The sequence below is a fragment of the Watersipora subatra genome, chromosome 11 (genome assembly GCF_963576615.1).
Source record: "Watersipora subatra chromosome 11, tzWatSuba1.1, whole genome shotgun sequence".
NCBI lineage: Eukaryota > Metazoa > Bryozoa > Gymnolaemata > Cheilostomatida > Watersiporidae > Watersipora > Watersipora subatra.
The window spans coordinates 7,607,530-7,621,910 of record NC_088718.1 but is presented as its reverse complement, the minus strand read 5'-3'; the positions used below and the strand labels follow the sequence as shown (position 1 = coordinate 7,621,910).

The following is a 14,381-nucleotide window of genomic DNA, read 5'->3' as shown; positions in this document are numbered from 1 at the left end:
ATCAATCACGACATCACTGTCCATTCAGTTCTATCGCTTGTGATCAATCTATTGAGCAAACAGTTAACAGAGACTCCAAGTCTCATGGCGGAATCATAGGGTATACCAGGAAGTCATCGGCCTCTCAACGCTGGACTCTATCTCACCCAGAACGAACAGCTGTACATACAAACATGAAGAAGATGCTAGTACTTGGTGATTCAGATGCAGCAAGTTATGAGATGCGTGAAAAGGCATGGAAGGCTGATGAGGAAATGAGGGAAGTCATGAAAGACATCATAACAGCAAGAATAAATCCATTTGCGTTTCAAACCACCAAGCTAGTACATATTACCAGTGGTGCAGAAGCCTCCATTGGAGTCAAGCAAGATCTTGAAATGGCCAATTTGATAGGAGAAAAACAGCTTGTAGAGTTTGTCCAAAAGAGGTTAAGCACCCAAGAGATTGATTTCAATGCATCCATCAAGTCAAACAAGCTCAAAACCTTCACCACAGTACCGTCAGCTAAGAAAAAATCAAAAGAAAAAGTTCTAGAGTGTTCACACAGACTGTTTGACCGTTTGTTAGTGATAAGCCAACAGCGTAACTTGGATTTGAGAAAAGTTTTATCATTCTCTCTTGGCAACATCAGCTGGTCCCTGGCTAACTCTGATGGCTCTATATTGAAGACTGCTAAGTCAGCTCTGATGGCTGCTGTTGAGAAAGATGTTGATGATCAACCATCAATCTATGTTAACCAGGATCAGCTACCAGTCTTTGACGCCGTTGTGATTGATGCTATGGCTGAAATTCAGACCCTGAAAGCTCCTCCAACTTTTGGCATGGTTGCAAGTCAGCTTTTGCAACGGATAGTTAGTATTGCAAGCGTGTATCACGCATGTCGTGTGGATTTTGTTTGTGACACATACCCTGATATCAGCATTAAAGGAGGTGAGAGAAATCGTAGAAGTGTGAAAGGAAGGCAGAAGGTTGCTGTGTTTGGTCCAAACCAATCAGTGCCAAAATGGTCTGAATTTTTAGCAGATGGCTCAAACAAAACTGCCCTAGTGAAATTTTTGAAAGATACATGGAGCAAGTCAACAGTGAAGCAGAAACTAGATCATGGAATAGCTTTCTCACAAGAATGCCATATGATCAGCTATGATCTTGACGGATCAATCGCTGTAAGCCAAATAGATAGTTTGACATCAGACCACGAGGAGGCAGATACGCGCATGTTATCACATATCGCAAAGATAATGGAAGACAACCCCAGATCAAAAGTTCTAATTAAGTGCCAGGACACAGATGTTTTCCTAATTTGTCTATCTCTAGTGGATGAGCTGCCATCACAGGAACTCATTTACTGCTGTGGTAAGAAGGAGTGGCTGAGATATGTAAACATAGGCTGTCTGTCTACCATCCTCACACCCAAACGGTGCAAAGCACTGCTCGGGCTCCATGCTCTAAGTGGATGCGACAGTGTAAGCGCATTCTATTCCAAAGGGAAGATAACTTTCTTCAAGCTGCTAAAGAACAATCCTGAATTCTGTAACACACTGAAATCATTGGGAACAGATTTTGAAGTTGATGGTGCAATAAGAGAATCTATTGAGGCATTCATATGCAGATTATATGGTGAAGAGACAAATTCCATCAATGAAGCACGGTATAAGATCTTCTGCTCACCGTCTCGCACATCACAATCAAACCTACCACCCACACTAGATGAGTTAAATCTCCATATATCTAGGGCTGCCTATCAGGCCGCGATATGGAGAAGAGCCAAGCAAATCATCATCAATGCCCCATCCCCCCAGCAACATGGATGGTTTATGGAAGGTGGAGAGCTTAAAGCTAGATGGATGACACAACAACCAGCACCTTCTGATGTGCTCATGGACATGTTTTGTCAATGCAAAACTGGGTGCCAGTCTCGTCGCTGTCAGTGCAACAAAGCAGATCTCAAGTGTACGGACATGTGTAGATGCAGCGGCTGTAGCAATAGAACTAAAGAGGATGGAGATGAAAGTAGTGATGCAGAAGACTCGATTGAATGTGAATTGGAAGGTTAGTATTCGAGTGGTATTGTAACCAGAGGTGTGCTTCATGTTTGATTAGAACACATATACATGTATGTCATACTGTATAAAGACTGAATAATTGCGATTTCACTTGCATAATAAAGTACACGGCTCAACATAATAAGCATTAATGATGAATTTATGTATACTAAAATATTATATATACATGGTCTGAGTCTTTAAAAATACTTTTCACTTTATTTTGCAGATCTATAATGATATAAGAGTTGCGGAATAACAAGGACAAACTCTAAAGCTGCCACAATATCAACCAAACTGGGAATACATAATATTATATAATACAATTCTAATAATTGAATAATAAATATTTTAGTGTTATCAGAATTGATTCCAACTTAGAGTATTGCTAATTATTTAGTATTTATATGCCATTTTCATTATCACATTGTTGGTAGAAGCACATAAAACATTACAGACATTTATTTAATTAAAATAATATATTACTTATATTGCTCAAAAATGAACAATCTGAGAGGTGTAGAAACCAGATATTTGAAATCAGCTCAAAATTCTGATCTAGATGCCACTCTTATCACATAGCCCACCTTCAAAAGGAATAAATCACTTTTTTGACAGCTTTTTGATGCCCTCCTGCTCTACTAATACACATATTCTAAGTTAACAGTAATCATTTTAGTATTAATAAGTAAAACTATAACTTTCTGCTATCACAAATCATTGTTGCATAACTTTTTAATCGTTTCACCTAGCTATAGCATTTTCTTTGGCATTTTTAGCTAGTGTAATTAGATTTATGAGTAGAATTTATGTTCAGTGTGTAAAAAGTGAGGAAAATCGATTGATCAATGCTCATCTTCAACTCTCGGAAACAAAGCTTTGAATTGTTAGCTTGGCGTATTTGTGCTTTTGTTAAACAATTATTCGTTTTGAAAATTACCATCGCAATCTATCTAACTCTCAAATTGAAAGCTTTCAGTAGATACACGTTAGAACGACATATATATATATATGAATGACATTTATTTCATTTGTTTTAATGTTGCAGGATGTTTATGTTTACAGGTTCACTAGAGGAGCAGTCGTGTCGGTCTGAAAACTGCCATAAATGGGAAAAAGAGACACGAATGTGTGTTGCACAAACCATATGTTTTGTTTGAATCTGCTGCAGTAGATTAATTTGTCCTATTATATGAACTGAAACTATGTGAATGGCCACGACTTGGATGGATGTTTGTAATAAAAATTTTGTGCTGCGATGAAAATCTTTTGGTTTGTAAAAATTATATAATAAAATAATATTGTTGAAGACAATGCAAAACATGATTTGCAGAAAATATTGAATACATTATAGCCCTGTTATCGTCTGTGCTAAAATCTTCTCTGATAGATGGATTTATAAAGTGTAATCAGAGCTGTATTGACAGGTACTTTTGAATAGCTCAACTCACTTCCAACGGACCAAATACTAAGTTAAAAAAACTGCATGCTCCACCCTACCAAGTGAAAACAGCTGAGTCCACAAACTGCCAACCAGGTACAATAATGGCTCTATTAATCCTTTACCAGAATTGGTGGGTTAATTGATTTCATTGAATTTGACGTTGTTTTGCGTTCACCATTTCGGTCAACTCATAAAACCATTTGTTTTGTACTTGAATTAACTAATCGAATGGACCAGTAAAACTTTCTACAAATTGATACTAATAATGAGTAGATAACGTAGACTATACATGACTTTTTGGGATGCAATTGGTTTCGCCATATATTTGAACATATTATTGCCAAAGATGGCGGCGTGCCTATTTTATTTAGTAGCTAGTTTCCGGTGTGCGTGTAGCAACTGAGAACTTAGCTGATACAAAGGCCGTGATGAAATAAGCTAACTCGACGACCTAATTACAGTAGACCAGTAGAATTGGTAGTCAGTACTCAAATGTTTACACAGCATTTAGAGGAAGTTAATATGACGAGTTTTCAATTTCCCTTATTTGAGACGTTTGAAACATTCATAATAATGTATCTGTAGCTAGATTTAAAATTTTATTCAAGCCAACACGAACAAATACAAAATAAAATGTATGCCAATAGAGGCGCGTAGGACTAGACTTTTATCGGATTAGCCGATGTGAATACGAGAGATAGAGACAGGTTGCATCACGCATTACATCATTTTGGGCAAGTCTGGGCATGTTTTTTTGGCCTGAGCGTTTTTACCGCGATCAATTTTTTTGATTTTAATCTTCAAATATCTTGACAATGAGATTGCCTAACACAACAAACAACATATCAACTGATAAACAAAAAAAATACTTTCTTTTAAAATCAACTCAAATTTGACGCAACCACATCTTTAAAGATGAACCAACACAAAATTTTTGTAAACTCTATCAGAAAGTATCGATATTTTTCTATTATTTGAGATCGTTTTTTACGTTTAAGGAGATCTGATTGTCAGGATGTTTCAAGATTACAATCAACAAAATTTCATCACGATTACAACGCTCATACTAAGAATAAGGGTGAAATGATGTCACTAGTTGTCATCATTGCTACAGAGGATATCGGCTATTGTGTTATAGTTGCGGAGTTATACATCTCTATTCTGTTCTATTCCGTTGGTCTCTTTGCAACAAGATGTCATAGTCACACTTTCAATTGATCTGAGCGTTTTAACCATGATCCAGTTTTGTCTATTTTAACCTTGCAACATCCTGACAATCAGATCACCTCAAACATCAGAAACAATCAAAAATGATAGAAAAATTTTTATAATTTCGGATGAAATCAACTAAAATGTTGTGCGAATTGATCTTTAACCTTGTTCAAAGGATGAACAATATCAGAAACACTTACCTGTTTTCCAAAGAGGAAGTCATAGTACTTGGCTGCAGACTTGAACCATGACACAGGCTCCCTTGCGATAACCACATACTTGTATCCCTTACGGACATACTGATCTATCATTGACTTATTATACCGAGCGTGATTTATAAGAACATCGGCTCGAGTAACCCTTCCAGGCCCGATGTCCCATGCTAAAAATATTCAATGCATGCATCAGTAAAAAGAGCATACTATCATCACACGGATGAGGAAAATGTTGAATTCTGTCATTCAGCAATGAATATAAAAGTTATGTAGGTGAACTTTGATTATTATCTGATACAAATATAAGCCAAACATACACAACCCCACCCGCCTATTAGCTGTGAGCTATGGTGCTTTGGCTAAAAACAAGACACTGTTAGTAGCATGACAGAGTGGCTCCATGTAACCAAGTTTGCGAGACACGCACAAAATTCCTCAGTGTGACCTAGCCAATTTCAGCCTGTTCTTTACGTTATAGGGTTTTATTCAGTACAGCTAGTATTGCCTCTTGTTTAAATGAAGTAAGGACAGAACTAGTGCTAGCAACTATAATACAGTATGTGTCCATAACGCGATTAATCTGAGAGTTTCCATCCTCAAGATGGAAGCTACAAAAATCCGCAAATTGAGTTTTGTTTTGCAAATTTTTAACGAATGTTTCATGCTTATGAAAAATGGAAACAGCACTTGCGAATGATGCGCAAGAAAATGTCACGCTAGCTATTCCACTTAAACATTTTCTAGGCTTCACTCATGCTTATTTCGATTGAGCTGCTTCGAATGCGCCGCTTTGACCTCTAGCATGGAAATCTTTATCTTTTTAATAAAGTACCCATGGTAATCTGCAGCAGACAAATTTCCATTACAATACTGATCGCATGGTAACTAAACATGAGCACAGCTCCATGTCCATATCATCCGCACAAGAGTAACATATCATAAAGGTTGACTTGCAACAAAATTCACAGTACAGTTATTTGGTATCAAAAGATTCACCATGTCTTACTCTGTTGGGTTGTAAGTGCAAAATATGTAGAAATGTGATTAAAAGCTCTAAAAGTTCAAAAACAAACAGTTAATCGCGGCAATCACGAAAAGGCTGTAGGTTGTAATCTCCCCTTTTTGTGACATACTTGACTCAATGTGGTTATTGTTTTCACACATGATGTTATCGCGTGAAATGAAAGGCCAATAAAATGCTCAATATAAAACGCCTCGTAGCACTAGTTTATGACAAACACTTCACGTTCTACCGGAAAGTCCGTATGAAATATAGATGCTTACTACTACTCTACAGTTTCGTTTCAGCTTGGTCTAATCACCTAGTCATAATCTGATCATGTGACCCATACTTCCTGCCAAATGACGCGAACAATTTCTGCAGCATTTTTCAACTATCACAGGTGACCAACAGGTTCCTCATGTTTATCCAAGAATGATATACACTCCTTCGAGCTAAAGTTAAAAAATTAAACCAATTGTTAGGCTAGACTCTGAGATATCAGTGCTCAAATGACAGCTTTTCAATGATGATGAAATAGACGCGGAAAAACAATAGACATGGTTTTATTGAACGCGTGAAATATATTCGTGAAAATATTTTGACGAATGAGATTGCATAAAAGTGTAAACAGAAGCACATCAAGTTCAACTACGTCTATTTGAGCCGTTTTGGAGAGGGATTCCAACCTACGGCGTTTTCGTGATAGCCGCGATTAACTGTTTGCTTTTGAGCTTTAGGGAGCTTGTAATCACATTTCTACATATTTTGCGCCTACAACACAGCAAAGTAAGACATGGTGAACCTTTTGATACCAAATAACTGTACTGTGATTTTGTTGCAAGTCAACCTTTAACAGCATTTGAGCTAGCTATGTCTGCAACCTACAAAGCAGGGTTGGAAAAAACAGCGGTTCTTATGAAAAAACTGAAAAAACCAGGTTTTTTGGTTTAAACCGGTTTTTTGGTTTAAACCGGTTTTTATAATTTTACCAAAGTTTTTACAATTTTAAGTCTAATTAACATCACTTTCTATAGCTGCATGATTGAGTATTGAACATACATATGTGGAATCATCTGTTAAAGATGGTACTATGGGAGTTGTTATGGGGAAAAAAGAGAGAAAACATGGAAATTTCAGAATGAGTCTTAAATCAAACATGATCGATGAAATACAGAGCAGAAATCTTATCACATAAAGTGAATTTTTTACATACAGCTCTATGTATAAGTAGAAACTTTAATCCCAGTGATTAGTCGTGTGGTAGTGTAGAGCAGAGCATAATGCAGATGCATTGCTAGTGTTTGGAGCTGTGGCAGATGACTCAACTTCTATCACCTGAATACTAGCATCACTGTCTAAATTGGAGTTTTCAGCTTGACATTTTGCTACGTGAGCTTTAAGCTTATCCGCGTGACCTCGCGTTACGACAGCACACCTATTACGTTTTGCCTTAAAACCTTTGCCTTTCAAAACACAACAAACTTGATAAACTGAATTCTAACAATCCAACTACTTTGGCTTGTGCCCAATAAATGAAATGTTAGTTTGCAAACTTGAAGCTTTGGCCCAAAAGGATTTTATTGTTTTAATTTTTAATTATAAGTAATCCTTTCGCACTGGCCAGACTTGAGAAAGTATTTATTCATTATTAGAGACGATGATGATTAGTATATTTCACATGGTTTTTATATTTCATCGGTAAAGAGATCATCATATCACTTGATAAAACCAATTGAAAATGAAATTCACTAATTCATTGTTGTGCTAGGATTTCATGTAGTTTCAACTTGAGCTCTGCCATCAATATACTACTGTATCCTAAATAAACTTCAACAGCTGATAATTACATATAATTGAATTTCTACCGCACATGAACCACTAGGAGCTTAAAATATTATGTTTTTCACAAAAAATAATGAAAAAAACTGAAAAAACCATATAAACCGGATTTTTTGGGCTGGTTTAAACCACTCGGTTTAAACCGAGCCAGCCCTGCTACAAAGCAATATTCTTATTCCATCAAAGTCAAGGGAAGGTAACACTAGCCTCCACCAGATACAGAATACCACATCTTCGTTAAAAATAAAAAATGGAAGGCATGCTTCAAATTTTAAACAAAGACTAAATTTTGAGACAAAGCAGCCTCAGTGTCTATCCTATCTATAACAGCGCATGTTAACCTCCCGCACTCAATCAGTGGAAAGGCTACAGTCAGTTTCGAATACCTCGACCCTTTGGACGTCGCCAGTCGATGTGCACAAACTTGGTCTGCATGAGAATGTTCAGACGATGGCTCCTTACATAACGGGCAAAGATGGCAAACAGCGTGGATGAGCCTGTCTTTTCTATTTTGGTAAGCACAAAACATCTGACAGGAAACTCCCCGACACAGTCTAAAATGAAGGAGACCCACGTATGACTGCAGAAGCTTATTGCGAGTGCGACAGGAGAAAAGAGGTAAAACCGTCCATATATTATTGCATCATATTGCACTCAAAGAGCATCATTGCTGCACACACATAATCGCATGCTTGGGCTATTAGTTTTAGAGTGAAAAGATAACTCCTACAGGGTAAGACGCATAGGTAAAGAAATCACGGAGCCACCAGCTTGATTATTTCTGCATTTGTGGTACGGCTTTCAAAATCCTGTGTAAATTATGCCCAGAATATTTGTATTTATCCATCCACACATATAATAATCATCATTTTATATTCCGTGAAACGAACGTGCTACATCAAACATCCTACGTTTCAGTTTATGAACTTTACTTCAATTCCCTTTCTATTCACTATTTCGATTCTCAATTTCAAATTTGTCGAGTGAGTCGAACAAACTTTTAAAAGACGTTTGTTCGACTCAATAATTCCTAAGTTCTGTCTGTCTTTATATTTTTCCTTTCTTGTTTTGGCATGTAACGAAGAATATCATTTTTTTGATGATCACCAATGCCAATAAAAGGTTATGCATCCACCATCATTAATACATACACAAATACCAGCATTGTTATTGGAAGTACATGTAATAATTTTAACACGACATAACTACACATTTAAAAAACATATTTTCTTGTCAAGTTTTTGCCACAGTTGTTGCGGGTAGAACAGTTTCGCAAAAATCCAAGATGTGTCATTAATCAGTTTGAACTGGCAAGCTTGTAATGATGTAAGCTCCTAAATACATTCACTAGGTCAGAGTACGTTAATATACACACATGGCTACAACTAACAGTATTTGATTCATGGATGAACGAAACATAGAGCGAGGGACATAACCCATGCCTTAATACCTAATTACCAACCTGGAGGCTCGACTAGAGGCACGAAGGTGGTAGTGCTAGTAGACTCGGAAAGAGTGGTGTTAGGGTAGGAGGAATTCATATTAGTTCTGTTCAGAGTTTTTTCCTCTCTCACATTTCCTTTGGCTAACAATATAATAGCAAAAAGTAGATAAAAACATCTCTGTAATGTATTGTCTGGTCCTCCTTATTCTAAGCATTTATAAGGCATCAGTTACTGATAATAACATTTCTCTTCTTTACCTAATATTACTTGTTTACATCACAGCTAAACTTTCTTTTAAGGAGTCGCCTACCCATGTCAGAAAGCCAAAACTTCATCACAAATATGAAACAATGATCAAAGCAAAGTGGATAAAATTAGATAAGTCACACTTGCTTCATTGTTTTCTATATGAATTGATGATATCTCCTGGCTGGTCACAAAAATATCCTGGTAAGCCAAATTTATGGAATTCAACTGGTTTGTCTTTATTCACAATAATAAAACTCCAAATCATAGACGAGTGTGCTAAAACTAACCATAAATCCTGGTTCCCATATACACCGCAAAGCACCGGCGATAGCACCGCAGGCTATCAGTGGTGAAATGTGAACCTACACGCCGGGTACAACCAGTAGTTGACGGCAGCAACGCATGAGTTTAGCGCTGTTCAAATTTCGTGAAGAGCCGCAGGCAAAACCTTCCCGAAATGCACTGTACAGGTGAAGGTCAGCAATATCGAACCGGCTTGGCGAGTGAACATTTATGCGGTTATTAGCGATGCAGCTTTATGTGAACAGGAGCCACTGAGCCTAGCGTCACAAGCGTTTTGCTGTGCAAGATTACCACCGGGGTCTTGCAATCGGTATGGGAACCAGGCTTAACTGAGAGACCATTTCATATGTTCATTCAGTGTAAAGTTTTCCAGGTAACGGATTGATTGCTTGAACCAACAGCAACCATTTTGAGGTTATAAACTCATGGCTATATTAACAAGTGTGTAAGAGATAACATTTGACTGATAGTGAAAAACTAATCTATGTCTCTTCTGAACACTGCTGAGAAAATAGTCTGTATTTTAAAGTTACAAGCATTTAAAATGTAAGCAGATAAAACCAAACTCGTAACAGGCGACTGCTTATAACAAAGCTGAGTGAAGATCTGCTATCATAAACAAGCCAAACCCATAGACAGTCGAGAGAGAGATCGAGAGAGAGATTGGATGAAGTGAAAGTGAGGAGATAGAGTGAGATAGAGAATGAGAGAAAGACAAAGTGAGAGAGAAAGGAGAGAGGAAAGAAAGAACGAGAGGAGAGAGAGAACGAGAGGAGAGGGAGAATGAGAGGGAGAAAGACAGGACAAGAGACTAATGGAGAAATAGAACCTGGTACCTACTAAGAGCTTACATTACTCTAGCCAGGTTTATATCAGGTATGCAGACTAGAATAATAGATCTCCCCTAACCATCGTAGCGCAGAGTGGTTAGCCCATAGCCCACCGCAATGAATAACTCAAAACAATAAAATCAAAACAGAAATACTAACAGATGGATGTAGGCTGCGCAGCTGATTTGTCATTGATGTGGGACGGCATCGGCCTCAGACTTGTTGACTTAGTGATCTCACGGAGCATTTCCTGTTGTTGAGTTGCCACTGTCAAAGTACAGTAACCTTTAGGAAACCAGTCTTTATTAGCTACACGGTGTCAAGTTAATATGGTCAAGTTAATATCGTCTATATTGCAAGGTACGGCACTGGAAACAGCTGGTGTCAATGTCTGCCTCAGTATGTAGCAATTTTATATTGAGACTAGCTGTGCTACCGGCGTTGCCCAAGTATTAAAAATCAGCTTATAAACAATGAGAGGTAATGAGAGTTGCCTGCCACTTGCTATTAGCCTGGCACATTGCCAATGGATAATTTGAGTAAGCTTACTAATAAGAGCAACCGCTTTTCATGGCATTACGTCGTGACTGACGGAAAGCGGTAACGCATTTGCTCCCATATAGCGATATATATCGCCTAGCGAAGCTATCTTGAAAACTCGTGTGGCTGAATTGGTAAGGCGTCAGACTGGCGAAGCGGGGATCCAAAATCAAATCTTCTGCGACACGGATTCTTTATTCCAAGATTTTACATATTACATATAGATAGAGATATTACATATTTTACAACATATACAACGACCGACGAATACACAAACTTTGAGAAATATATATAGATGGAGAATAGCTAGTTTGTCTGGGAACATCCTTAAAAACAATTATTGCGTTTCCATGCTTTGAATGGGTTCGAAGTTACTTTCACTCTGAATCGTAGAAACGGTAAAATCTGAACATATTTGAGCTAAATTAGTGCAAAAGCATTCGCTGCGAGAATACTTCGAAATCATAGAAACTCTCATTGCTGATGGATTGATAATACTCGGCTACGCTATCCCAAGTAGAAGTGAAAAAAATTCTGCGCACGACCACCCTGGTCTCTGCTACGAAAAGGTTCCACAGCTACTCAATATGGTTTCTGCTTGACTTGACTCCACATTAACATTTACATGTCAAAGGTTAACCGTTATTTACATTTACATGTCAATGATTGGTTGCTCTTATGATGGCAAAATAATTATTTTGCCATCCTCATTAGATCATATTTACTATATTTATAAATATGCTCTTATAAGTATATTTATCATTTTTATAGAAATAATAAATATAATAAATATGCTCTTATATGGATATTTATTATAATTATAATAAATATTTATAAATCCTTTATATTTATTATTTTTCAGTGCAATTAGTGGACTATGCATAAATTGAAGTGACCGTGACCCGAAACCGAGTCTATGTTAACTTGTCTTGTTTTGAGAGTTCATCACGAATCTTGGGAAGATCTATAGTGCAACTACAAATAGTTAACACAGTAGGGTACAAGTTCATTGGCAACGGACAACTCCAAACTAGTTCCAAGCATGAAAACGCAGAGAATGTTAACTAATAAGTTGACACATAGAAACAGTGAGCAAGAGTCCTGATATTAGCCTACTAAATCTAGAGCAGTGGTTTATAACCTGAATTCGATCAAACCTTAAGGGTTCGGTCAGTCAGTCTCATTGGTTCAATAAAGGTCTCTCATAGGCAACAGCAGATGTCACAATGATTTGCAAAGTCATGTCTTTATGAAAGAAGTAGCCAAATGCCCAGCGTTGAACTGGTTATAAAATAGTTACCCACACTGTATTTGAGTAACTTACCTAGTAGCCTAAACTAGTTAGTAATTTTCACTAAAACAATTGCCTTGTTTGCAGACAGCTTAATAATCGTTCCGTTTAACGATTAACGGTGGAAGATAATAACCTCCAGCGCTTTAAGCATGAGTATGTTAGTCAATGTAATGAATATCTTGATTACTATTAGTTCCTATGATCAGCTGGATATGTAGTAGTGTTGGGCCGGTATCTAATTTAGTGCCGGATCGGATATCCTTGCACATTTTTATCGGTTTTTCCGGTATCGGTATCCTCGGTATTTACCATCTTCGGTATCCTTTGCCAACTAAGAAAGTTCGGTATTGTCGGTACTATTGTTCGGTATGTGGTTATCAGTGTGTCTTTAAATGGTTTAAACTTTAAATCATAACTGTCTCGAACAATTTTTATCATTGTGCAAAGAGTAGTCTGTGCAAAAAAACATTCTTTAGTCAGCAGTATATTGTTACGGTAAAGAGACTCCTTGTTTTAGAAAGCCAAAAAAGAAAAGAAAGATGGAAATATAATTTTATAATAGATGTTTTTATTGTTTATTCTATTAAAAATATAGTTATTGATACAAACGTTATGTATAATAAAGAACAGATAGATAATGGCAATGAGCTCTCTTTGTTAAATATACTGAAACAGTTTAAAAAACTCTTACTATCACATATTGTAGTCAGGTAATGTAATCACACAATTATACGCAGTCCAATTAGAGTCCAGTACCGTTAGAGTCTTTATACGTCCTCCCATCTGTGTAGAACTCCCAAACCTTCGAGGCTGGTGGCATTTTACATTATAAATGTAGCGTAATATAATAGTAGATACAGTAAGCGTGGAAATTTTCGTTGAATTTATTCGCCAATGCGTGCTGAGATTGGCATGTTCGTCGTGAAGCGTTTTAAAAATCTCTCCGGATATCCGTATAACCATATACCGGTAGGCTTTTACGGATAAATACCGATCATATCAAACCGGCCGCGGATACCTAGCTGACACCGAAAATGATTGGTTTCCTCGGATACCGAGAATCCCTCGGTATCGGTAAGAGCGGATAACCCAATACCGGCCCAACACTAATATGTAGTCTAATGGTTAAGTAAACCTCCCCTAGATCTGGAGGTTCTGTGATCAAATCCAGTGCAATCCAGATTTTTCATTGCTAAAATTTAATCGCTATAACTGGACACAGGGAACACAATAACACAAACACTATCTAGATATTTATACAGATATGTAATTTGTGGTGAGTTCACTCATTGTATTGGTTTTCTTCTTTGAACACATTGATGTTAATACACTGTTCATTTTGTGCATAAGTGAAACGTATACCTGTCTTGAACGCAAAAAAAATGTTAATTTAAAATTTTCCAATAAAGAATGATTCAGTAAAAGCGCATAGAACCTGGTGGAGTTCAGTCCGTCTGACAAGGTTAAGAACTAATCATCTAGAAACGAGCAGATATTCTGGCTGATCCATGACAACATATAAAACTTAGAATCAGCTGAGTTTGCATTTTCTTGTAGAGTAATTTTTAATTTACCTCAAACATTCATCTACAAAGTGTGTCACAAGTCGAGGTTCAACTGTAGCAAGATTTATTTTTGCCGATAAAATTCAGGCTATTTGAAAACCTTTATGCAAAGGACGATGACATAGTTATAATGTAGCCCATAGCAACTATTTCGTTTTATTGCGGCAATATGATAGTCCGTTACGTAACTATAATAGTTATAACTTGCATTTGCCATTGACCTCTGCTGTTGCTCGTGCGCAAGCATGCCAGATGGTTATGAATTGTTCTACAGCAGAATTACAGATTAAATCAATAGCCAGACTTTGGGCTGTCAGACATTTTTCAAACAATAGGCTACACGTACTGCAAAACGCATAGAAAATGGGGTAGACAAACAACTCATAGCATAAGCATAGGC

The 14,381-nt window shown here is 37.1% G+C and overlaps 1 protein-coding gene across 1 annotated transcript in view; it reads right to left on the bottom strand.

Annotated features, from left to right (window-relative positions):
- The window catches only part of LOC137407724 (galactose-3-O-sulfotransferase 2-like), a 54,443-nt gene that overhangs the window by 14,959 nt on the left and 25,103 nt on the right, over positions 1–14,381 (bottom strand). The window contains exons 4-7 of the mRNA XM_068094102.1: positions 10,742–10,849; positions 9,218–9,340; positions 8,142–8,309; positions 4,899–5,080 (exon numbers count right to left, since the gene is read on the bottom strand). Coding sequence (XP_067950203.1) covers positions 4,899–5,080; positions 8,142–8,309; positions 9,218–9,340; positions 10,742–10,849 — 581 coding nt within the window. The remainder of the gene's footprint in view (positions 1–4,898; positions 5,081–8,141; positions 8,310–9,217; positions 9,341–10,741; positions 10,850–14,381) is intronic.